The 24,559-nt window shown below is 70.6% G+C and overlaps 2 protein-coding genes across 2 annotated transcripts; both read right to left on the bottom strand.

Moving 5' to 3' along the window:
• Window positions 1-201: 201 nt before the first annotated feature.
• SCRIB (scribble planar cell polarity protein) lies at window positions 202-12,173 on the bottom strand (the record flags this gene model as incomplete). The annotated part of the gene is made up of 37 exons (XM_084229655.1): window positions 202-336; window positions 405-464; window positions 626-700; window positions 805-842; window positions 921-1,063; window positions 1,153-1,338; window positions 1,420-1,561; window positions 1,640-1,799; window positions 1,876-1,989; window positions 2,079-2,162; window positions 2,465-2,527; window positions 3,062-3,118; window positions 3,198-3,308; window positions 5,280-5,456; window positions 5,533-5,826; window positions 5,902-6,012; window positions 6,185-6,439; window positions 6,510-6,590; window positions 6,659-6,988; window positions 7,197-7,274; window positions 7,363-7,452; window positions 7,896-7,958; window positions 8,283-8,642; window positions 8,787-8,951; window positions 9,358-9,483; window positions 9,586-9,716; window positions 9,782-9,948; window positions 10,029-10,228; window positions 10,333-10,451; window positions 10,781-10,925; window positions 10,989-11,063; window positions 11,150-11,213; window positions 11,304-11,360; window positions 11,441-11,530; window positions 11,605-11,683; window positions 11,750-11,867; window positions 12,015-12,173. The coding sequence occupies 37 exons, from the start codon at window positions 12,171-12,173 to the stop codon at window positions 202-204; spliced, it is 4,902 nt and encodes a 1,633-aa protein (XP_084085781.1).
• A 534-nt stretch (window positions 12,174-12,707) lies between these two features.
• PUF60 (poly(U) binding splicing factor 60) lies at window positions 12,708-22,156 on the bottom strand. The gene is made up of 12 exons (XM_084229133.1): window positions 22,111-22,156; window positions 19,640-19,726; window positions 17,810-17,905; window positions 17,643-17,732; window positions 16,774-16,824; window positions 14,700-14,861; window positions 14,535-14,627; window positions 14,233-14,446; window positions 13,949-14,139; window positions 13,693-13,828; window positions 13,201-13,436; window positions 12,708-13,129 (listed from the first exon to the last, which is right to left on the bottom strand). Exons 1-12 carry the CDS (start codon window positions 22,132-22,134, stop codon window positions 12,830-12,832), a joined length of 1,680 nt encoding a protein of 559 aa, XP_084085259.1. The 5' UTR covers window positions 22,135-22,156; the 3' UTR covers window positions 12,708-12,829.
• Window positions 22,157-24,559: the final 2,403 nt, after the last annotated feature.

The raw sequence follows: 24,559 nt of genomic DNA, 5'->3' as shown, positions 1-24,559 counted from the left end.
TTATTTTCCTTAAACCACAAAATAGAGTCTTTGGTTGTACAAACGTCACTAGTTACAGTCTTGCCAAGAGGTCCGTCTGGGGGGCAGTTAGTGGGTGGCCGGGACTCTGGAGGGGTCTCTTGGAAACGCTAACCTCAGGCTAGAAGACGCGCGCGGGGGCAGGGGGGGCAGGGGGGGCGGGGGGGGCGGGCAGCTGCTCCTCTAGGAGGGCACGGGGCCCAGGCCGCGGCGGCCGGGGCGCACGGGGCGGCGGCTGCTGCACAGCGCCACCTCCTCGGGCCTCGCAGCTGGTGACGGCCGGCCCAGAAGCACCATGGCCACCTCTCCGTCCTCCTCCTGTGGACCTGTGGGCGGGGGCAGTGAGCTGAGGGGCAGGTGCCCGCAGCCCGCCGGCCCTGACCCACCGACTCACCAGGGCTGGGGGACGGATCCAGGGACCTCAGCTCTTCCACAAAGTCCGGGGACTGAAACGGGGAGAAGGAGGGCGTGGGGTGGCGCCCAGAACTCCCCCGAGCCGCCCAGAGCCCAGTCAGAAAGTGGGGGGTGCCCCATGCCCCAGCATCAGCACTTGACAGGCGGGGAAGGCACCGGAGGGCCAGGCGCGGCGCCGGGTGGGCGCCGGTACCTGCACGCCACAGACGGGCCTGGAGGAGGGGAGGGCGGCCAGCAGCCGGTAGGCGCGCTTCCTCCCGGGCGGGGCCTCGCAGCGTGAGGGGAGAAGGCAGAGAGTGAGCGGGTGGGGGGCCCGAGCCCCAGCCGGGGCGCGCAGGGCTGGGGGGGCAGGCAGCTGCGCTGGCTCCTCACCAGGCGTCCCGGGGAGGTGCTGGTCTGGGGGCCGAGGTCTGGGGGGGCGAGAAGTGCCGTTGGCAGAGACCCCCACCTCGCTGGCTGAGCCCTCCCCCTGCCGGGGTCCCACGGACCTTCCAGGGGGGTGGGCGACGGGGTGGGCGCAGGCGAGGGGGCCTCGGGCAGCCGCTCCAGGGGCCCACGCTTGCTGCGGCCCTCCTGGGACTTGCTCAGCACCATCTGGGCGCGGAGGGCGTCCTGCTCCAGGGACTTCATCCTGCGGGGCCGTGGAGGGAGGGTGGGCAGGGCCGCCAGCGCCTGCTGCCCACCCGCCCGTCCCCCCCCCCCCGCGCCCACCGGCCATACCTGGCTGCCCGCCACAGCGCCCGCTTCTCGGCCTCTAGCGCGCGGCGCTCGGCCGGAGACAGAGCCCGCTCGGGCGCCGGCAGCTCCGGGCTCTGCACACGCAGCCGCTCCTGGTGGCGCCGCTCCGCCTTGGCCGTCCGCACCGGGGCGCTGCCCCCCGGGGGTGGCGAGGACACCGGACCGGGCCTGGACAAGGGACAGGGCGTGGGGGCTCGAAGGGCTGGGGCGGGCGGGCGGAGGACGGCCGGGGAAGGCGGGGGCTCTCACCCAGAGGCGGGGCCCGACCCGGCCCAGGGCAGCTCCTCCTCGGGCTCCTCCTCGTCGTGGGGCCCCACCGCGCGGAGGGGGGGCCCCGCCTCGGCCGCCGCCTCGCTCAGCAGCTGCGCCCGCTTCTGCTGCAGCTTCCGGGCTGGAGGGGGCGGGCGGGTCAGCCCAGGACCGCGCGGCCCCGGCCCTCTGACCCCAGCTGCCCCCCGCCCCCGCCTACCTTCCTCCTCCTGCATCTTCCGCAAGTCATCAGCGCCCACCAGGGACACGCGCTTGGGGGGGCCCTCGGCCTGGGGAAGCCGGACCTCCAGCTCGAAGTACTTCTGCCGCTCGCGGAAGGACAGCTGCTCCGGGGGGGCGGCGGGCCCGGGCAGGGCGGTCTGGGGGGAGCGGGCCCTGAGACAACGCCCCAGGCCCCTCTGGGCCGGCGGGGCAGGGGGAGCGGGCGGCACCTACCTGCGCGGGTCCATCCTGGGGCAGGGGCAGGGCCGGGCCGGGCACAGCGGCGAAGGTGCGGTAGGCCTGCTTCACGTTGGTGGGCAGCGCGTCGGGGGAGGGCGGGGAGGGGGGCTGGGGCGGCACAGGGAGCCGTGCTGGACAGCTGCCCCGCGGCCGTCACTGCTCCTCCCACACCCCACTCCCGCGGGCGGGGCACTCACAGTGCGGGGGTCACCTCTGCCCCCGGGGGCCGGGGGGCCCCTAGGCCAGGCCTGAGCCAGCGGCTGGATCACCCCCGGTTTTGTCTGCAGAGGACAGGGGCGGGAGACCGGGAGGGGACCGGGTCCAGGTACGAGGGTGAGAGGGTGAGGGAGAGACAGAGTGTGCTAGAACCCGGGGGTCCGCTGCTGCCCACCTGGACAGTGGGCCCAGGCCTGGCCTCGGCAGCAGAACCCCACTCCGCAGCGGGGAGGGGTAGGCAACTGGCCCCGAGGACCCCACACACCCAAGGGCAGGGTGAGCCGTCACAGGCTCCATGGTGGTGCCCCGAGTCCCAGGTCACGGGGCGGGGGGGCGGCACTGTCCACACCATCTTGTGGGAGCTCACCTGCTGCTGGCCGGGCGAGCAGGAGGCTCTGGCCAGCGTCGCTCCAGGCGTCCCAGGCGGGGCCTGCAGGAGCAGCGGTGGATGAGGGGCAGCCGCGGGGCCCGAGAACAGTTGGCCCCCTGGTCACAGCCCAGTTGTCCCCAGACAGGCCCGGAGGCGCCCTCAACCAGCACCAGGGGCTTGTCCTCGGCCTGCCATCAGCAGCTCTCCCTGTCCCCCAAGGTGGGGAGCAGGTGGGAGGCCCGGGGTGAGCGGCCATCTGTCCAGGACAAGGGACTGCCGCGGGGGAGCGGAGAGCTTCATGGCAGAGGTGGGACAGGTAGGCAGACCCAGACGAATGGGGGACAAAGCGGAGAGCAGGGACGCGGCGGCGGGGTGGGGCTCTGGCATCCAGGTAGGGCCCTCTGCTGGCACTGCCCAGCAGACCAGCCACCTTCCCGCCAGCTGCCCACGGCGCCCTCCATCCTGGCGGTGGACACTGGGCTCCTCCGGGGGCTTCCCGCTCTGGTTCTGCATCCACGCCCCGACGCGGACACCCCCACCCACGCCTCTGGCAGGCGGGCCCCCTGGGACCCCGTGGTGGGCCCTGCCACTCACCGGGGCCTCCGGCCCCCATGGCGGGGTCGGCAGGGAGGATCCAGGCAGCTCCTTCTCCTGTGAGCAGAGTGGCACCGGTCAACAGGGGCCAACCTTGGGCTGCCCGGCCCGGGGCTGCCCGCCTCGTGGCTCTCACCTTGCCCAGGCCCTCGGGACTCATCTCCCGGTCGACGGAGGAGATGCTGTCCAAGCTGTTCCTGCGGCCGGCACCGGCCGCGAAGGGGTTGGCGATGACGCCCGGCGACACCTGCGGGGCAGACGGGGCTGGCGTTCAGCTCCACTCCCGGGTTGGGCTGGAGACCGGGCCAGAAGCGCCAGAGGCCACGCCTGGCTGAGGGGGGGGGGCGGGCGAGCAGCAGCGGTGGCTGGCCTGGGAGAGGCCGGCCGTGCCCCGCCCGCTGGGGCGCTGGGTGCCGACTGCGCAAGCGGGGGTGGGCCGGGCCGTGGGCGCTGGACACACTTGCGCTTGAGACCCCGGGGGCAGTGACGACTACGGCTGTGCAGAGCCGGCAGAGAGCGGCCAGAGAAGGCCTGCCGGGCAGGAACAGGGCCTGGGAGACAGCTGAGCGCGGCAGCCGGTCCCAGGTCTCCCCAGCAGCAGGGCCGCGGGCCGGGCAGGCCCCCCCCGGGAGGACGCTCAGGCCAGAGGAGCTCGTGCGCGAGGGGAGCCGCAGCCCCGGGCAGCTTGAGCTTCGAACACAGCAGGGAAGGCGGCCAGCTGTCGCCCCACACAGCGGAGCCGGCGCGGGCCCGGAGCCCTGGTGGGGAGTGGCCGCTCCACCCCAGGAGACCGACCTGGCGGCCCCGGACATGGCGTCACCGATGGACGGGCCTGGCCACGGCAACCTACGCCAGCAGCCACAACCCCCGCAGCGGGGTGCTGCTCTGCCCAGGGCGCCCGGCACGGCCTCCGAGTTTCAAGATCATCTTACGCTTCTGCTTGTGTCTCTCAGAAGAGAACAAGGGCAGCTCGGCCGGAGCGGCAGGAGGGTGCCCACTGCCCGGCTGGGCTACAGCGTGGGGCGGGCGGGCGCTTGCGTGCTTGGGACAGGGGGGGCCGCAGCCCTCGGAAGCAGGCAAGACGGGGACGTGTACACGTGGAGGGCTCCGGCGCCAGAGGACACTGACCCGCTGCAGGCAGAAGCGCCGAGGACGGGGCCCCCAGGCCCCAGGGATGCTCTGGACCCGTGGGAAATGGGGTGCATGTCCAGCCACCTTAACTAGCCTCTCGAAGCACCCGGCTGTGCCCGCGAGCCCTATCCTGGCAGCACCGCGACCTCAGGCCCTATGTGGACACTGCAGGTCTGCACGGCCCCAGGCTCCACAAGGGGAGCGAGCGACCTGTCCAGCGGATGACAGGACATGGAGCGAAGGGCGGTGCCAGTGGGAGCCCTCCAGAAGTGCAGGCTGCGGCACAGCACAGGCCACAGCTCCCGTGGCGTGGGGCCCGTGGGGCACTAGCCACCCCCTCAGAGGAGAGACCGGGCCCAGCTGCGCTTCCAGGGGCTGTAAGATGCTACACACACCGTCTCAATGAGCTCCCAACGGGGCAAGCTCTCCTCGGCAAGAGCCACATCCCGCAAGCTGTGAGGGAAAAGGCGGCAGATTTGCACAAGCCCCACTCGCCGTGACCCCAATGCCTCACTGCCGAGGACACCATGGTGCGAGCAGAGCGAGGCAGCGTGGGTGCCAAAGGTACCAGGGAAGACGGCACCCCCAACCTGCCCCCTGGGGGCAGCAACTCTTGCTCTCCGCGGGGAACTACCGTCCAGCCACGCAGGGCTGGCCAACTCCCCAGGGTGCCTCCTGCAGCCCCCGGCGCCAGAGCTGGGGCACCTCCACCCTGCTCGGCCGCTCCTCCGTGACAGAGAAAACGCGCCCACCATGGGGGCAGGTGTCAGCGCGGGAAGCGTGGGGTGGCCACATCAGCCCAGGAACCCCGGGGCATATGAAAGCAGAAAGGACAGCAAGACCCAGGGGGCCCGTCCAAGAGACAATGCTGGCCTGAGAGAGTAGCTGCCCCCCAGTCTTGGCTCCTGCTGGGTCAGCCTGAGCTGCTGTCTGGTGGCACGTCAGGTGGAGGCACCGCGCCCACCTCAGGCGTGTTCACCTGCCCAGGCCTGAGGGCCATGGCCTTGGGGCGCTGCCCGTCTGGAGGTCCCTCGCCCCCTCCCAGATCAGAACCTGCACCGGCAGGCACAGGCCGGGGAGCACTGACCTCCGGGGGGGCCTCGAAGCCCTCGCAGACCAGCACGGTCAGGGTGTCGCCTGCGCTCCGCAGCAGCTGCACCGCCTCCCCGTGCGTCAGGCCTAACAGGCTCTGCTGGTTCACCTCCAGCAGCCGCAACCCCACCTGCAGGCGGCCGTCGCGCCCAGCGGCCCCCGTGGGGCTCACCTGTGGGAAACCGTCCTCACAGGGGCTGCCGGACACCAGGGCCGGGCCGGCGGGCGGGCGGGCGGGGCAGGCCTACCTTGGAGATGAAGATGCCCTCATCCGTGGGGTCACAGGGATTCCCCGCGTGGCCCCTGGCGCCCCCTCGCACACTGATGCCCAGCTTCTCCCCAGGGGCCTTCTGGATGCAGAGCTCCCGCAGGCCGGGCGGGGGCGGGTCCCGCCGCACCAGCAGCACCAGCTCCGAACAGGGCCGGAGCAGGGCGCTGACCGCGTCCTGGTGCGTGGCCTCGCGCACGTCCTGCCCGTTCACCGCCAGGATGCGGTCCCCGACCCTCAGGCCACCGCGTGCAGCCAGGCCTCGCGGCAGCACCTGTCAACAAGGGAGCGTGCGATGGCTGGGGCCGCAGACCCTCGCCCGGGATCCCCCAGCCCGGGGCCGCCCTACCTTGGAGATGAACACGCCGGGCTCCTGGATGCCGAATGGGTGGCTGGAGTGATCGGAGCCCCCGACCACGCTGAGCCCCAGTGGGCCCCCAGCCCTGGGCAGGCAGATCTCCTGCATGTGAGAAGCACAGAGGGTGTCGGTCAGGGCCCGGGTGGGGCCTAGCCCGGCGGCTGTGGCGGGAGGACTCAGGTACAGGTGACCGCACAGGACGCGACACTGGTGTCCAGGGCCGGGGGCTGGGGTGCCCGCTCCCCGGGGACCAACACGAGCACCGGGACCTCACCTCCACGGGGTATGGCCCCTCCAAAGCAGCGGCCAGCAGGCTGGGGGTTAGCCGCAGCGGCCCGGGGTCCCCAAGGGTGGCAGGAACCACGAAGGTGGTGGCAGCAGATGGCGATGAGGGCGAGTCTGGCGGGGGGCTGGGGGGCAGGGTGCCCCCAGTCTCCCGCTCCAGGAGCAAGGCAATGGTGGGGGAGGCAGCGGTCAGCAGGGAGACGGCGTGGTCGTGCCGGGCCTCGGTCATGTCCACCCCGTTGATCTGCGAGAGGAGAGGCGGTCAGGGGCCCGCGGGCCAGCAGGGCAGAGGAGCAGGACGGGAGGGTGCTCACCGAGAGGACGCGGTCTCCGACCTGCAGGGTGCCGGCCCGCTGGGCAGCGCCGCCCTCCGCGATGCGGGAGATGAAGATGCCCTAGAGGCGGGAGCGGTCAGCACCAGCCGCCCCCCGCGGCCCCACACCCCCTGCGCCCGCCGCCTCACCCCGTGGCCGGCCCGGTAGGGCGTGGAGCCTCTCCCGCCGGCGATGCTGAAGCCCAGCCCCTTGTCGCTGCGCGCCAGGCAGGCCACATGGCGCTGGCGCAGGGGCCCTGGGCCTGGCGCCTCGGGGGGAAGCAGGGGCAGGCGCAGGGCGCCCGCCCGCCTCTCCCGGGGGCTGTAGTCGTCCCCTGGCCGCAGCGGTGTGACGGTGACGGCGTTCTCGGGCTCCACCATGCGCTCCCGCCACAGCCGCATCTGCACGGAGGCCCCGGCGCCCCGCAGCGCCTCCACGGCCTGGTGGTGCTCGGCCGTGTGCAGGGCCACGCCGTTCACCTGTGGGTGGGGGCTTCAGGCCTGTCCCCTCCGGGACCCCCCGCTCCCCAGAGCAGGCCCCGCCCTGCCAGGGCCCCGGGGGGCACCCACCAGCACCCGAGCCTCACTCTCCCCTCCCCGAGAAGCCTGTGCCCTGGGCGCCCCGTGCCTCCCGCCTCCTGCGGACCGGGGCGCAGCTGCTGCTCTGACAGGCCCGGGCCAGGCTCACCTCCAGGAGCTTATCGCCCACGCGCACCCCAGCCCGGGCAGCCGGGCCCTCCTCGGACACGCGGGAGATGAAGATGCCCTAGGGAGCGGCGAGAGCTGAGTGCCCACCGCGGGGCCAGGGGAGCTGCGGGTTCAGGGGAGCCCCAACCTGACGAGTAGCTGCTCACCTCGTCATCCCCCTTATAGGGAGTGGAACCTTTGCCACCCGCGATGCTGATGCCCAAGCCTCCGGTCTGCCGCAGGATGGTCAGCGTCAGCTGGAACAGAACGGATGTGGGATGTGCGAGGGCCCGGGCTGCGCGAGGCCTCCCGGGGGCACAGCAAGGGGCAGGGGCTAGCCCTCTCAGTGGCCGCCTCTGTCGCAGCCCGTCCAGGCGCGGCAGAGCGAGGCCCAGGGCACCGAGCAGCCGGGTCCGTAAGGTCCATGCCTCGGGGACAAGGGCCTCGGCTCGGCCCTCGGCCTCCAATCCCGGGGTAGGGCTGCCCGGCGGCAGCGCCGTCCCTGTCTGGTGGTGTCAGCCGGCCTCAGGGCCGCGTGGGGACGTGTCGGCCCAGCCTCGCTCTGCGGCGGGCGCGGAGGAGACCTGAGCGGGAGCAGGGAGAGCAGGAGCAGGAAAAGCAGGAGCAGGAGCGGGGGGAGCGCGGGCAGCAGCGGGAGGCGGCGCGGGCGGGGCGGCCAGCAGAGAGCGACAGTACAGACCTCTTCCTCCTCCACGCGAGCGGGCTCTATCAGCAGGTTATTGGCCTGGTCAAACGACACCCCCTGTCGGGACGGGAGCAGCGAGCATGCAGTGAGCCGCCAGGCCCCAGGCGCGAGAGAACAGCGGGAGACCACACCAAGCTCCGCAGCGCCAGGCCACCCCCGCCGCGCCGGGCGAGGGCCGGGCCTGCGGCTCCACGTGGACACGGCCTGGGGGCACCCAGTGCCCACGGCCCCCGTGGCCCTGCCCTCAGGTGGGCCCGAGACGTAAGTCAGAGAGGAGGGAGTGACCGGGCCCCCGGGGGGGGCCACAAGGCCCGTTCATCCGGTCAGCAGCCCCAGGGGCCACCTGTGGCCAGAACGGCAGGCCCCAGGGCCGAGACCTACCTTGACGGAGGGCGCGGAGGCCGCGGGCTCTTCCTCCTCCTCGCCCGCCGCCGCCTCCCGAGCTTCGTCCTCGTCCTCGTCCTCCTCGGCCCGCGGGGCCCAGGGCGCGTGGGGGCCGTTGTGCCAGCTGCCGGGCCCTGCCAGGCCCCCCCCGCCGGGCTGCACCCCCTGCAGCAGGGCCGCCACGGCCTCGGGCTGGGGCAGCTTGGACACCTTGAAGTGCTTCTTGTAGTGCGGCGTGTCTTTGCGGATGAGGCGCTGCCGCCCACTCGGCAGAGCCCAGGACGCCTCAGGCTGCCCTTCCTCCCGCTCGCCGTCCTCCCTGGGCAGCAGGGCGTCCTCAGCAAAGCGCACTGTGGGCTGCGGGGAAAGCAGAGACGGGGCCACCCTGAGGGCCGAGGAGGGGCCGCCCCAGGCCAGAGCGGCAGGCGGGGCTCGGCTCCGCTGGCTCCGCAGCCCGGGAAGCCCGCAGGCGGCACTGGCCGGCCCCACCCTGGGCCTCACCTCCTCGTAAGCCTCCTCGGCCACCTCCTCCAGACTGGCGGGCGGGGTTCCCCGTGGGTCGGGTTCTGCCTCGGCGGGCGCAGCCTCGGCATCCCCCTGAGAGGAGGTGCCGGCAGAGGGGTGCGAGTCTCCGCTCAGGCCCGACGAGGTGCTCAGCCTCCTCTCCTGCGGAGCCGGGCGAGCGCGGGTGGGTGAGGCCCAGAACCAGCACCCGTGGCTCAGGATGGTTCCGACAGCTCTCGGCTGCCCCGGCCGGCGTCCCTGGTGAGGTGCTGCCCCTGCAGTCACCCCCAGCGACGCCGCGACAGGACCAGGACACCCCCAAAAAAGCAGAAGCCGCATGGCCGAGCAATGACCAGAACCTCACAGACAGGGTGGGGTCTGCCTGGCCCTAAGACTGGCCCCTCGCACGGCTGGTGACACCCCAAGCGGCAGAGGCGGGACCACCGCCCTGGGCCGGTCCTCCTGAGCTCCCGCCCCACACAGTTCTTGGGGCCCGAAAAAGACCCCCCAGCCATAGGCAAAATGCAGCTAGTTGGGGTGCCCCCACCCCCTGCATGCCCGTAAGCACCTCTTCCGAGGGTGAGGGTGGCCTGGGATCCTGCTGCTGGGCGTGAGCCTCGCCCCGGCGCTCCTCGACACCCCTCTTCATCACCCTGAGCTCGCTGGGGTGGGGTGTGGCCCGGCGCTGCAGCCCCTGCCGTGGGCCCAGAGTGAGGGAGACAGACCCGCGTCAGGTGGGGCCAGTAAGGCAGACAGGCGGGCGGGCGGCTGGTGGGGGGACCCCACCCCCCCATACCGGCTTTTCGGCCACCGCCTCCTCGGCGTCCTCATCGCCCAGGGGCGCCTCCAAAAACTGGATGACGCTGACGCGACCAGGCAAGGCGTCACTCCAGCTCCCCGAAGGGCTGCTCCTTGGCCCGGGTGCGTCTGTAAGAGGTGAGCATCAGTGCAGCCCACGCCAGGGCCAGACCCCCCCGGGTGCCCACACCTACCGAGGTCGGGCGCTGGCTGCTGGGGCAGCAAATAGCAGGTGAGCACCTTCTCCCCGGTCTGGGCGTCATCCTCTGTCTGGAAGCGCAGCATGGGCTGAGCCTGGTTCTCGGCCAGCCACAGGGCCTTCAGGTTGAGGTGGGTGAGCGCCAGAGGCAGGCTGCGCAGCCTGCGGACACCGTGCGTCAGGCGTGTGTCCTGGGGCTCCGTGCGGGGGTGGGGTTGGGGGGATGGGGGGATGGTGCTCACCGGTTCCCAGCCACGTCCAACACATGCAGCTCCGCCGTGTGGGCGAGCTCAGGGGGTAGCAGAGCCAGACGGTTGTCCCTCAGAGACAACACGCTGAGGGACACGCAGCCCCCGATCTCGGGGGGCAGCAGTTCCAAGCGGTTCCGGTCCACGTTGAGGTTGGTCAGCTTGGTCAGCTTCCCCAAGGAGTGGGGCAGGGCCTGTGGGGAAGGGCCAGTTGACGGGGTCTTCCAGGGCCCTCGCCGAGCACTGCGCCCCCACCCAGGTCCCCGGAAGCCTGTCCTGTGCCCAGGGTGGGCCCCACCGTCAGCAGGTTCTCCGTGAGGACCAGCTCAGACAGGTTCTCGCAGCCCCCGATGGCCTCCGTCACCTCGCACAAGCGGTTCTGGTCCACCTTCAGAATGGACAGCTGCTTCAGCTGACCTAGTGGCGAATGTACAGAAATACGAGACTCGAAATATTGTAACAGCTCCCGGGTCTACAAACATGAATTCCAGGCACCCCCCCCCAACCCCATGGCCTATCCCCAAGCCCCGGATAAAGCCACCTGCCGTCTCTCAATCCACCTGACCCGCGACCCCCTGGGTACCCTTGCAGCTTCCCATCCCCGAGAGAAGGCAGCCAGCCCACCCCCCCCCCCCCCGGCCCCAGCCCCTGCCTGGCCCCCCAGCCTGGGAGCTCAGATCTGGTGCCGGGCAGGCGCAGCCCAGCCCCTCATCTGGTCCCGTGCTGCTCAGTCCTCGCTGACCCACCGATGCCGTCGGGGAGCCGCTGCAGCTGGTTCTGGGACAGCAAGAGGTCCGTGAGCAGCACCAAGCCGCCCAGCTCGGCGGGCAGCTCTTCCAGCCGGTTCTCGGACACATCCAGGCACACCAGGCGCCGCAGGTTCCCGAGCTCCTGAGAGGACACGGGTCAAGGGGCAGCCCGACAGGAGACCAGGGCAGCCGCGCCCTCACTCACCGGGGGCAGCGTGGACAGCTGGTTCCGGTCCAGCCACAGCTCGCGCAAGTTAGGCAAGGCCCCCAGGGTGTCAGGCTGTAGAGACAGAGGGTGTGAGAGGAGTGCCCACCCTGCCCACCCTGCCCGCCCTGTCTGCCCTGCCCGGCCCCGCCCCCACGCACCAGCACTTCCAAGTCGTTGCCGCCCAGATCCAACTGCTCCAACTTGACCAGGAAGGACAAGGACCTGCGGGAGGCAGCAGGGGCGCGTGGCTGTGGGCCCCGCCGCCAGGCCTCCGGCAGCCGCAGGGGGAAGATGGGGGCGGGGGGCACTCACGCAGGTAAGGCCTTGAGCAGGTTCTCTCGCAGCTCCAGGGTCACGAGGTTGGCGAGGCTGAGGGAGAACCCGGGTGAGGGCGAGCGGGGCCTGGGGAGGGCAGGATGGGGCGGCCACCCCCAGCCCCCGGCACGCACCTGCCCACGTCCCCGGGCAGCGCCTGCAGCGACACGTCGTTCAGGGCCAGGTGGGCCAGGCTGCGCAGCTGGGTGAAGCCCTCCGGGAGCCTGCGCGGAGGGGCGCTCAGACGCCCGCGGGGGAACGCGCCGCCCGCCCCGGCCCGGCCCCGGCGGCCACCCACCTGGACAAGGGGTTCCCGCTGAAGTCCGCGATCTCCAGGGCCTTGCAGAACTTGATGCTCTCGGGGATCTCGGGGATGTCTGCGGGGGGAGGGGAGTCAGGCCGCGCGGCCTCCCGCCGCGCCCCCGCCCGCGGACCCCGCGCACCGTTGCGGGACACGTCCAGCTCCACCAGCTGCATGAAGTTGGCCACCTCGGGCGGCAGGCGCTGGATCTCGTTGTCGCTCAGGCCCAGCTTGCGCAGGTTCAGCAGCCGGAAGAAGGGCTGCGGGCGGGCGGGCGGGTCAGGCCGGGCCTCGGCCGGGGCCGCGCCCCCCCGGGCTCCGCCGCGCGGGGGGGGGGGGCCGCGAGGGGCTCCCGCCGCCGCCCCCCGGCCCCGCCCCGCCCGCGCCGAGCCCCGCGGCGGCCGCACCTTGGGCAGCTCGCGCAGCTGGTTGGCGTCGAGCAGCAGCTCCTCCAGGCTGCGGCTGTAGCGGTAGATCTCCTCGGGCACGGCCTGCAGCGAGCAGTGCCGCCGGTCCACCGCCTCCACGTGCCGGTTGCAGCGCCACAGCGGGATGCACCTGAGCATGGTGCGCGCGGGCGGCGCCCCGCACGGGCCCGCGGGGGGCTCGGCCGCCGGCCTGGCGGGGGGCGCGGCCGCGGCGCTCACGCGCTCCGGGGGCGGGGGCGGCCCCGCATCCCGCCCGCCCGCTTCGGCTCGTCCGGTCCCGTCCGCTCGCCCGCCGCCGCCGGACCCGCCGCCGCCGCCACCCGCCGGCCCGCCCCGCCGCCGCCCGCCGGCCGCCGCGCAGCCCGCCGGGAAGGGAGGCCCGCCCTCGCCCCGGGAACTGCGATGCCCAGAAGGCCCCGCGCGCCGGCGCCTCCGAGCACCCGTAGCGGCCCGCGCACGGCCTGCTGGGAAGCGCTCCGTCCCCGAGCGCGAGGCAGGACGGGAGCTGAAGTCCGCGAGCGGCGGCGCCACCCCCGCGGCCCCGCCCGCGCCGCCAGCCGCCTCCCGCAGGAGCCCGGTCCGCCCCGCCCCGCCCCGCCCCGCCCCGCCCCGCCCCGCCCCCGCCCCGGGGAGAGGCCGGGGCCCCTGCCCAATAAACACAGGACTACGGTCCAGGGGGACGCTCAGGGCCAGCAGCATCTGCACCTTTATCCGCGCGCGGGGCGCAGGCCCCAGACACCACCCAGGACTCTCAACACCCGCAGGGACAGGGAGCAGGTCCAGGGGCCGCGCGGTCACGCGGAGAGGTCACTGTTATCGAAGCGCTCCTGGTCGTACACCTCGGCCACCACCTTGCGGCCGGCAAACCAGCGCCCGTTGAGGGCCTGGATGGCCTTGTGAGTCTCTGAGGCGACGGAAAACTCCACGAAAATCTTGACGATGATCTCCGCGTCCTCCTCCTCGCCCTGCTTCTCCTGGTAGATGATCACGCGGTTGACGGCCCCAAACTTGCCACACTCCTCTGTCACCTCCCCCTCCAGGTCATCATCGATGTCCTTGGGGTCCACCATGTTTCGCAGAACCATCACGGTGGACTGTGGGGAGAGCCGAGAGCTGCAGCCACTGCCCCGTGCTCCCAGCCGCCCCCGCCCGGCCCGGCGCCCACCTCCTGCTTTCGGAGCAGCTTCTGCATGACCATGTGGCGGGCGCTGCTGCCCGAGATGCTCATGTGCTCCTGCTCGCTCAGCATCTCTGGCCTCTCCGACTCCGGAAACAGCTCCTCCTCCTCCTTCTCCTTCTTGGGCTCCAGGAGACCCAGCGTGGGAGGACTGGCCAGGATGGGGTTCACCACCCCCACGGAGGGAATGGTGACCGGAATGGGAGGCCGGGCGGGGGTCACACCTGCAGCAAATCCAACAGGTCCAGGGGTCACACCCACCTCGCCCCACCCCAGGAGCCCTGCTTCTCCTGGTAGATGATCATGCGGTTGATGGCCCCAAACTTGCCACACTCCTCTGTCACCTCCCCCTCCAGGTCATCATCGATGTCCCACAGAGGTGATGTCCCACAGGGAAGCACATCCCACAGAGGTGACCCCGGCACGTGCAGGCCAAGAGATGGGCAAGGGGGAGAGGAAAGCCCTGACCTGTCACCTCACCTGTGATGACTCCCGGGGCCTGGGCTGCCATGACAGCCTGGGGCAGAGCCCCCAGGGGTTGGGCCAGGGTCAGTGCAGGGGATACCAGTCCAGGAGTGGCCAGGGTGCCCAGTACCGCTGCTCCAGCCACTGCTTCCTGAAATCCAAAAGGCCGCCGTGCTCAGCTCCGCTCTGGCTGCCTCTCACAGGCCCACCTAAGGCAGCAGCCCCAGAGGATTGTGTTGTGCTGCCCACAGTCGAACTGCCCGGGCCTCACCTGAGCTGTGATCTTGGCTGTGGCGGCAGCCGCAGCAACTGCAGCCGCAGGTGGGAGGCCTCCAGGCGTGGCAGGTGTAAGCAGGGGCATAGGGGGGGTGACGGCCTTGCCCACCCGCAAGTACTGGCCCCCCAGATCAAAGAGGTTCATGGAAGACACGGCATCCTGGGACGACTGGGCCTTCTCATACTCTGCAGGGTGGGGGTGGGGTGCGGTGGTGAGGACCGGCCCTGCCCGTCCGGGAGCGGTGTGAGGGCCAGCCCCGCCCCGGCCCCCAGGCTCACCAATGAAGCCATAGCCCTTGTGTTTGCCAGTTGTGGGGTCCCGGGCCAGCGTGCAGGATTTGATCTTGCCAAAGGCCTCGAACACACTCTTGATGTCGTCGTCCGAGAGGTCCTGGTGCACCGAGGCCACGTAGATGCGGTTGAAGGCACGTGCCTCCTCCGCCAGCTGGTCGATGATGGGCTGGGCCTGCCCGATGTTGCTGGGCCTGCCCACCTGGGGGCAGACACCAGGAGCCCCGGTAAGCTTTGGTCCCGTGGAGGCCACGGACTGTGACAAGCGGAGCGCGCCGCCCGGGCCTCACCTTGATATTCCGGCCACCCAGCATCACCGAGTTCATCTGCTCCAGGGCCAGCTGTGCGGCTTCAGGGACCTCGTACTCCACAAAGGCAAAGCCCTGGACGAGGCACCCACATTAAGTTGGGAGAGCCCGCGTGGGGGCAGGGCAGGGCAGGAGGACCAGCCTCACCTTGTGCTTCATGGTGACGGAGTCCCAGGACATGTCGATGCTCTTGATGGGGCCAAAGGGGGCGAAGGCCTGGCGAATGGTGTCCTCCCCCAGCTCGTAGTAGATGGAGCCCACATACACCCGGCACATGATGGCCAGCGCCCGCTGCCGCTGAGCTGCCATCTGGAGCAGGACAGAGGGGAGAGAAAGCCACTGGCTTGTAAGTGAGTGGGGAAGAGGCCGGGTAGCCCACTCCTCTCCCGGCCCCCCCCGCAGCTCCCTGTGGGGAGGGCTCCCCACGGTAGCACGGCGCAGGCTCGGCCCCTGCAGTGACTCAGGGTGGCGGGGTCAGCAGGACCCCACCCCCAGGAAGGCAGGCCAGGCCTGAAGGCAGGTCACAGACGCAGCCAGCCCAGGTCCCAGGCAGACTGGCAGCAATGGCGGCGGGGCAGGAGCCAGGGGCACATGCCGGCCTGCCCGGCCCACCCTCCAGCCTTGGGTCAGGCGCCCTGGGCTGGGTGCGAGGTCCTCCCGGGGCCCTGGCCAAATGCGCCGTGGAAGAGGGCAGGGGCAGCCATCCAAGCTGGAGGGACCCACTGGGGCTGAGCAGAAGGGGAAGCAGAAGACAGGGCAGCTACCACCCAGTAGAGACCCCCAGGGAGGAGAGTAGGTGCCCAGAAGGGGCGCCCTACAGAGGACGCAGTGGAGGCCCTGCCCCCACACAGGACCTCTGCAGCCACTTCCTGCAGCGCCAGGAGGCCAGGGGCACCCCAAGAGGCAGCAGGGCTCCCAGCACTGGGAAGGGGCCAGGCCCAGGGTCCTGCATGGGCAGATGTGACCCCCCCCCCTCCCGGACAGCCTGACCATCGTGCCTTAGGGATGGGGGTCCCCAACTCTGCCACTTCCAAGGCAGGGGGGGTTCCCCAGAGCCACACACAGCAGGCCTCCAGGAGGGGGCTGCAGACCCGGGGCAGGCAAATATGAGGGGACCCTGGCTCCAAGCCCTCCACAAACAAGATTTCCCGCACCCACGTTAAAGGCCCCCGTGACCCGCAACCAGCTTCCTCCTCAGACGCCAGCAGGCCTAGGACAGGCTGGGCCTCCCTCCCTAAAGATACAGCCCTCTCTCCCCCAAACTCAGAAATCCCCCAATGGGGCCCCCCATCACCAGGCCTCAGGACCAAGGACCTGCTGAGACCAAGGACCCCCACAGGTGGAGCTGCACCCCCTTTTACACCAGGCAGTCTAGACACAAATCACCAGCTGCCCCCAGGTCAAGGCTACCTGTCTTGTCACCGTGGACGCCCCAACAGCCGGGACAGAGAGCCCATACCCTGACACCCCCAGACCAGGGCTCGGCCGACCTTCCCAGAGAGGGCGCTGGAGCTGCCCAGCCTTCAAGGGCCGGCCAGTCTCCTGGGGTGCAGCACACCCGGGCTGGCCCCCAGAGAGGGCCCTGTCCCCACCGGAGGCTCCCGGGGGGCCTGGCCGCCTCCTCAGCCTGCCTCCAGGGGAAGGAGGGGCGTCTCCTTCCCAGACTCCTCTGCCCACAGCAGCCCAGGCCCGGCCACGGCCTCTTCCCTGGCCCGCTCTGGTCACGGCCACTACCCCGCGCTGACAGCCAGGCCCGAGGCCTCACCTTTCTCGCTCACTCGTGCCCGCCCCCCACCCCCGGCCATCGTCCACCCTCCAGTGGGGCCACGAGTTAGGACCCTCCTCTCCTCCTGACCCAACCCAGGAGCCAGGGCAGCCTGGGGACGGCAGAGCTGGAGGCCCAGGCACCGCCGTGCATGCAGGTGGCCTGGGCTAGGTGGCCTGGCGTGGGCAGCTACCCTCCTGGCCGGCTGCCCGCTGCAGTTACCTGGCCGGTTAGTTTTAAGGCGGGCCCTCACAGCAGACGGAGGCCTCCCCGGGCGTCCCGGTGGGTGCCCGCCCACACCACTGGCCCCGCCACGCCTGGCGCTCTGCTGCGCTTGTCCTGAGCTGGCGGGCAGGGCCGGCTAGGGGAGCAAGGTCCCCAGCACGCGGGCTGCACTGCCCCCCTCTAGCCTGACTAAGGACATGAGCCCCGGAAGAAGTGAGCATGTCTATTGACCGATTGCAAAGGTGAGAGAGGATCTCCAAAGCCCATTGTCACTGCTGCCATCTGAAAGACAGTAAAGACAGAGTTCAGTCTGTTGGCGCCGAGCAGTCCCCGCTCTCGTCACACCTCACGCAGACGGCGGCCAGGCCCGGAGTCCCCGCCCGGCCTGCAGGGCCCGCCTGCCTTCCCACACTGCGGCCCGACTGGCTGGCCGCTGGCACCTGCCCAGGGGCCTCAGAGCCCCAGGTGCCCGCCTCGCAGCCGGGCCGGCCGGCCGGGGGAGAAGGAAAGGGACAGGAGGACGAGGAGGAGGACGAGGAGGACGAGGAGGAGGGGCGGACGAACACGGCGAAGAGCCAGGGCAGCTCCTGGCCGTGTGACTGGCGGGGGGGCGGGAGGGGGGGCGGGGGCTCGAGGCCCAGGCACCTGTGGGCCTCACCCTGGCCTCTTCCCCAGGCCCGCAGCCTCTGGCCGCAGGTCTGGTGCAGGGCCCAGCCTGCTCTCTATGCGGGCGCAGCCCAGGCGGTAGGGCCTGACAGCCGTGGGGGCAGGGAGGCCCAGCCGACCCGCTGGGCACGGGCTGCACAGCGCGGCCTGGGGGGCAGGGGCCGGGGGTGACCCTGAGGCCGCAGCAGGAAGTCCGAGAAGAGCCGACTGGGAGCTGGGCAGGGCCCGGAGAAGGGGCAGGGAGCGGGCGTGGGCCTCAACGGCTGGCAAGGCTGGGCCACTCGGGCCGCGGGGAGGACCCTGGGGTCCCGAGGAGACCTTGAGAGACCGAGAGAACACCGCCGCCTGTGGGGACGCCGGCCGCAGGCACAGGAGGAAGAGAAGGAGGAGGAGGCGCGGGCGCGGGCTCCCCGGCGGGCGGCGGCGCGGCTCACCTGCAGGTTGGTGAGCTGCTGCTGCTGGTGCGCGATGGTCTGCTTCACCAGCACGCTCTTGATGCTCTGCTCCATGGCGTACTTCTTGGCCTGTGGGAAGGGGCGGTCAGGCGCGGGGGCCGGCCTTGGCCTCGGGCGCGGGGCCTGCGGGCCAGGGACACACTCACCTTCTGCAGGGCCTCCTGCTGCTCGGGCGTCAGGGGGGGCAGGCCCAGCTTGGCGGCTGTGCTCTGGCCGTTCTCCATCTTGATGGGGTCTGTCCCCTGGGGGTGGGAGTGGGGACACTGCTAAGAGCTCGCTTGAGACCTCCCTGCGGGCCCCCACCCCACCGCGGGCCCCGGCCTCCAGCCCAGCCCACGAGGGCCCAAGCCCGCAGCAGGCCTGACCCCAGAACGCCCCTCGAGTCCAGGCAAGAGCCTCCGCGCTCCCGGACTGCCTGGCACCCCGGCACCCACACTCCCCACGGCCCTGATCCTGCCTCCCACAGACTCTTCTCTAGCTAGGGATTTCCTAGCTAGGAAAGAGAAAGCAGGGACAGAGCCTCTCAGCACCTTTCTGGGGCGCAGCCCAGGCAGCACCCTGTGACCCAACCCTGCATGCTGTGGGCCTGGCCAGGAGTGTCCCTAAGGCCACAGTCCCGTCTCTGTCAAGCTCCTTCCGGGCTGTGCTCAGCACCCCGAGAAGAGAAGGCGGGAGCGGAGCGGCCCAGGGGGACAGGTGGACACCCACCCACACCCGAGCCAAACTGGAGCAGGAGAGGCTTTGGGGTGGGGGCAGGCACTGCTCCCTGCAGGCCAGAGCAGGTGCCACGAGGACCACGTCTACATTTCTGTCAAAACCCACCCGAGCCGTCTGCAGAGAAACAGCCGTGAGAGCGGGGGAGCCGCACAGCCACTGGCAGGGGGACATCTGAGCCGGGCCTCTGCCGCCAGCTCAGTGGGCCCGGGGTGTCTAGTGGCAGGGTGACCAGCCCCCAAGACATAGCCTTGGCAAGGACAGGGAGCAGATGGGCAGGGTCCTGGCCCAGGAACGAGGATGAGCCAGGACAGAGGGACAGAGGTGGCAGGAAGGGGCCGGCTGGCCCAAACCCGCCCCTGCGTTGGCTGGGGTCCCGGGGCAGGGGGGCCCTGCAGGCCCCTCCCAGCTGGGCCCAAGCCAGGTTCTCGGTGGGAGCGGCCGTCGAGCAGGGCTGGGACTCGCGAGCCTGTCGCACAGGGCTAGCAACGCCAGCTGCCTCCCAGGCTCAAGCTTTCAATCTCCTCTTTGTCTGGGCAAACAAAAGGCCCTTCTCCCACCAACCCACGGCCGGCCGGCCGGAGGACACCCTGCCCTCCCCTGCGCCAGCTTCAGCCCCATTTCTTGCCAGGAGCCAAGCTGCATACCACACCCCTCCCCTGAGCAGGCTGGGGGCGGAGAAGGGCGCCACAGGGCCCGGCTGCCTCGCCAGGCCCCTGCCAGAGCCCTCGGACGCAGCGGAGAAGCACAAAGAACCCCTGGCCCGCAGCGCGGCCCAGCTCCGCCTCCCGGAGGACTCGCCCCCAAGGGCATGCCTGGAGGCCAGAACGTGCCAACCCAGCCCACCCTGAGGCCCTCCAAGACAAGAGGGAGGGCAAGGCCTCCCGGGCGCTGACTTGCGCTTGGCCTGGTCCGGCTGAGTAACTCAGAGACGTGACAGGCACACCCGCTCTCGCCGCCGCCACGCTGCACCTTCTGGAAGGGTGCACCCCCTCCCCGGCCCCGCGTGCGTGCGCACGGGCAAGGGGCAGGCCCCACGCGGCGCATCTGCCCGGCCTCCAGGACACGCACAGCTGACCCCGCGCAGCAGCGGGGCAGACGCGAAGGGGAGAGGCAGGCCCAGGAGGAGGCCGCAGCCAGGCCGAGGGGAGGGGGGCAGAGGAGGGTCGCTGGCTCCTCCCGCCCAGCCCCAGCCAGGTCTCTGGGCCCAGGGTGTGAGGGCGGCCGGCAGGCAGGCGGGCGGGCCTGCTTGAGGTCAGTACCTGTGGAGGTTTCCATTTGTCTCCCGCTGCCACCACTGCCGCGGCCGCCGCCGGCTCGGACCCCCCTCCTTGCTGGCCATTGACCTGCTGCAGGCAGGAAGGAGAGCGGTAAGGGACAGTCCCGAGACACCCCCCAGGCCCTCGCTCGTCTCCCTGCTCAGGGCTGAACTCCCCCACGGCCGGCCTGGGAGGCTGGTGGGAGCCTGGGCGTGACCCGGTCTGGCTCAGCCCCGAGTCCTGACCATACCCAGCCCACACCGCTCTGCGCCCGCCCGGGCACACCGCGGCCACCACAGCTGCCACAAGCAGCTGGCTGGCAGGAACCACAGCACAATCTAGGGCAGCCAAGTCGCCAGCAGGTGCCCAGAGGGGCGGGAAGAGAGGGCAGCGAGCTCCCCGTGCTCCTGTCAGCTGGGAGAGCACCTGTCCTCTCCTGATCAGAGCGGCCCTCTGTCCACACAGCTCGAGCCTTCAAGGCCAGTTCCTGGCCCGCAGGCTGTCTCCCCTCACCCCAGGGAGGCCACCTTGGTAGACGACTCCTGGCCTGGCCCACAGCAGAGTGGCAACGCCAGTGCCTGCCCAGCCGCTCGGAGACACCGGAGGGCTGTCCCGGGGGTGCGCACAGCGGGTGGGCTCCCTCCGTGGTGCCACTGCCCAGGGCCACTCCAGGACGGCAGTCGACAGCTGGGTCATGCCCCTGAGGCACACCAGGCGAGACCAAGGGGCTCTGGTGTACGGAGTCGGCCACGTGGGCAGCAGCTCCAGACCTGGCTCAGCAGGGTAATGGGGCAATGCAGGTGGCAGGTACGTCACGGGCAAGAGACTGGAGAGGGGACGCGGTCCTAAGTAACTTCCTGCTCCTCCAAATTACGGTTATGGCCAACACGGGACCCGGGACCATGCTGAAGAGGGAACGCTGCTGGGGGGGCTTCCAGGCCCTGCCTGCCTGCCCAGCGCTCCACTCGGAGCAGGTGCCAAGGGCACTCAGAGAAAACTGTGATCGTCACCACCAGTCACTCGCTATCAGCCTCTGGGGACGAACACAGAGAGTTTTGTGGTCACAAAGCACCCCCTGAGCACTGACTTGAGGGGCAAAGCCCCCTCTGGCGGCCAGGGCAGAGGGCCACCCTGGGACCCAAGCTCCAGCCCTGCTGCTGGTCAACAGCCTGAAGGACTGATCCTGCCAGAAACCCAGATGCGTCACGGGGTGAGGGACCCTGCGGGCCTGTCTCCTGGGACTGGTGTCAGTGCCAGCCAGCCGTGGGCGCCAGTGACCACCGGTCACCAGAGCAGGTTGCGCCCCACCTGCTCAGTCCCCACACAGGATGCCCACTGTGCACAGCGCAGCTGGAAGACGAGAGGCAGGCCAGGCAGAGGCCGCTGGGGAGCCCCGGACACTGGGCCCCACAGGAAGGAGGTGAAGCGGCCTCACGGTGGGAAGAGAGAGGGCCAGGGACGATGACCCCAAGAGGGGGTGGCAGTCGGGAAGCCTGGAGCACACGCCCCAGCGGGGAAAGGCTGTGCGTCTGCAGCGCCAGGTGAGGACACCCAGGGGAGGCCCGTATGCGTCTCCCTGCGCCCCCATCCCCAGCCAACCTCAGCGCCGCTCCGCCAGAGCCCGGCAGGGCGGCACGGCGACCGCTGCCCAGCCTGCCGGGGCGAGCGCGCGGCTCTCGCTGGGCCCCAGCAGGCCCGCGGGCACACCGCTCCCAGAGGCAGGACGCGAGCGCGCCCGCCAGACTCTGGCGCGGGAGGCCCGGGCTCGCGGCCGCCGCAAACAGAAAGCCCAGCGCGATGTTCCGGCTCGAGGCCGGTCCGCGACCAGGCCGCCCGGCCGAGCGCCGAGCCCGCGGCTGCAGCAGCGAGGGGCGCCGCGCGCTCCAGCCCCGCGGCCGGCCGGGCAGTGCCGGCTCCGCTCGGCGCCGCCCCGGGAGTCGGGGCGGGCGAGGCTGCCCTCGACCCCCCGCGCTCGCCTCCCCCGGCTCCCGGGGCTCCCTCGGGAAGGGCGCGGCAGCCGAGCTGAGCCCCGCGCGGCCCCCTGCAGGGCGGCGTCCTGCGCCAGCGCCGCGCCCTCCCGGCGTCGGCGTCCGCTCCGGGGAGACGGGTCCAGCCCTCACCGGTCATCGGCGCCCGCCGGGCCGGGCAGGGGCCCCGGGCCCCCATGCACCCGCGGCCGAGAGCCCCGGCGCAGGCCGCGCGCTCGCAGCGAAGCGCCGAAGAAGGGCTGCGGGCGGGCACGCCCCCTCCCTCGGGCCGCCCTCCCCGGGGCCCGGGCGGCCCGGCCCGCGCCCCGCGCCCGGAAGCGGCGCCCCGCGGCCGGAAGCGGCGCCCGCCCCGCCCCCGCCTCGCGCGACCAGGGCCCGCGGCCCGCGGCGACCGCCGCAGCCTCGGGGGGCCCCCGGCGCCCCGGCCGGGCCGGCGGCCCCATCCCGCCAGCCGGCGGCGGCCCGCGGCCCCGGGGTCTCACTTACGAGAGCGAGGGCCGCCGTCGCCATCTTGCGCCCGTAGCGGCCGCCGCGCGCGCCTCCCGCTCCTGCTCCTCCGCGGTCTCGCGCGATCTGGGCCCGGCGGCGCCGGCCGCAGAGGACGGAGTCTCGCGATAGGAGGCGGTGCGGTCCTCCCGCGACGTGGCCCGGGCAGCGCACGCGCTTCCGGTGCGGGCGGGGCCGGAGGCCCGAGGGGCGGGGCGGGGCGGGGCGGGGCGGGGCGGGGGGGCCGGGCCCCGCGCCTCCCGGGAAGACGCAGCGCTGTCCCGCCCGCGCCCGCGAGCAGCCCCCTCCGCCGGGCACCCGGCCCGGAGCCGGCCCCGGGCGCCGCGCGGGCTCAGCTGTCCTCTCAGCGTGGCCCGCCCGACTCGGGCGCCGCGCCCCGCCTCCGTGACAGCGGCGGGGCCCCCCCTTCGGCCCCCAAACTGCTTTTTAAGCGGGCCTGGCGCCCGCAGTGGCGTGGGAAGAGCCGCCCGCGCCCGGGCCAGCCACACCCGGCCCAGGACCCTGGCTCAGGGACGGGGCGTGTCCCGCTGGACACGGTGGGGCAACCCCCTCGCCCCCTCAATGATAGGGAAAAGGTCTTAGAGAGACAAGACCCCGGGGCGGCAAAGGGGTGGAAGGCTGTGGAACTGCAGGTGCCGGGCACTGGGGGCCTGGCCGCCGGAGGCATGTGCAGGGGGACCCGCGGGAAGCCGCTTGGAGGGAGACAGCGTCTCTGTCCCCACACCGAGGCCCCCTGGACAGTGAGGGCCTAAGTGACGTGGGGCCTGCCCCCACCCCGACTCCCAGAGTCTGGGCCCCAGCTTGTGCCACCCACAGCCCTCAGAGAAGAGGGCGCCTCTTTGCAGCAGCTGCTGGGGCACTAAGGGGGTGCCGGACGGGTCCTGCTTCCCCGCTCACCAGGCAATACGCCGTGGCCACTGGGGTAACCGCTCCCTCAAATGCAACTGGACAGCCCACCAGACACGTGAGGAAGAGGGAGGAACGGAGAAGCGCAGGAGCAGACGTGACAAAGCAGCAGCAGCGCCTGAGACGAGGGCCTCGGGGACGTGGGGACGCTGCACTGAACGCAGGCAGAGGCACGGGCCCTCTCCTTTCCCCTCTCCTAATAAGCCTGTCCTTTTAAGATGCAAAAGAAAAGAAAACCATGAGAGGAAAGGGAACAATTCAAGGGAGGTTGAAAGAGAAAGAGGGACCCTCCCAGGCTGTAACGGCAAAGCCACAGGAACACAGTGTGTGGTGGTCGCCCTGGTCAGCGCTCCAGTGGAGAGCCAGCCTGGCCCTCAGAGGCCTCGGTGACCGAAGGGGATAGCTGCAGGGGTGGGGGCCAGGACTCACCACCTGTGTGTGGGTGCTGTTCCTGTCCCTTGGCATGCACACACCTGTGCATCCCCGCATCGCCCCCCATGGAGGGGGTGCTGTTTGTATCCCCATTTTTATAGATGAGAAAGTGGAGATACAGACCGATACCACCCAGCTAGATGCATAGAGCGATGCCAGTCTGTGCCCATAACTGCCCCTCTCAAAAGATAAGCTGAACACCTAAATGATAAGAATTCCAGAAAAGAAGGGAGAAATCAACATTTCCTAGAACTAGGGAGGGTCTGGATAACAAGTCATAGAAACGCCAACATCTTTGTTTGCAAATCACTGAGGCAAAGAAGACCAAGGGAGGAGATAACACACACTGGCCAGAATTGGGGAAGACATGGGAGTTCCTGGGACCAGAAAATGACATGAGACCCGCAAAATCCTTGGTAGGAACGGTTTTCAACCTAGCCGGACGTTTGTGCTTAGTTATACTAGCAAGCAGGTAGAGTAGATAGGGATGTGCAGCAGAGCCCACAACTTCCACACGGCCTTTCTCAGGAAACCAGGAAAACGCTCCTCAGAGCACATGCAATGGAAAAGGCAGGCGTGGGGTCTGGACGCAAGAGAAAGGAGGTGCCTTGGAGCGTGCCCCATAACAGCAGCCTGGGGCAGAGAGCTTGCTAGCAAGGGTGGGAGGAGGGCACAGGATGGGGGGGGGGGTTCTGGGAGACACAGGGACGGGGCTGTCAGTTATGCAGGAATCCCAGGGTTGGGCAGGAGAGTCTGATGATGAACTGATGAGCTGTGTGTAGAGAGTAAAACAAACCAAAAAAATCAAAGGCAATTATTAACTCCAGAGAAAACAAGTTGGCCAGGAAAGAAATATGATCCTAGCACAACTGTTCTTTGACAAGACCAGCGGTAATGAAGTTGTAGTATTGCCCATGACATGGGGTGTGACACTCTTCACACTAGGATGCTGCTGGGTCACCGGGTGGAGGCCAGTGACTCCCCCCGCACTCCCCAGGGGACACAATGTAGAGAACCAGATAAAAAGCAGTAAAACCTTGTGTGGTTTTGTGAAACATGTATTTTAAGAATTGCATTTGGGGGTGGATCT

Source organism: Talpa europaea (genome assembly GCF_964194135.1).
Source record: "Talpa europaea genome assembly, chromosome: 3".
Classification (NCBI taxonomy): Eukaryota; Metazoa; Chordata; class Mammalia; order Eulipotyphla; family Talpidae; genus Talpa; species Talpa europaea.
The sequence above is the reverse complement of the archived record's forward strand: the minus strand, read 5'-3'. Positions and strand labels throughout refer to the sequence as shown.

Bases quoted from the DNA above. Each gene is read 5' to 3' on its own strand.
- PUF60 (XM_084229133.1), bottom strand. From the start codon at position 22,134: ATGGCGACGGCGGCCCTCGCTCTC. The intron at 19,727-22,110 runs GTAAGTGAGACC...TCCTGCCTGCAG, and splicing joins CGACGGCGGCCCTCGCTCTC to CAGGTCAATGGCCAGCAAGG. The intron at 13,829-13,948 runs GTGAGGCCCGGG...TTTGGATTTCAG, and splicing joins CAGCCAAGATCACAGCTCAG to GAAGCAGTGGCTGGAGCAGC.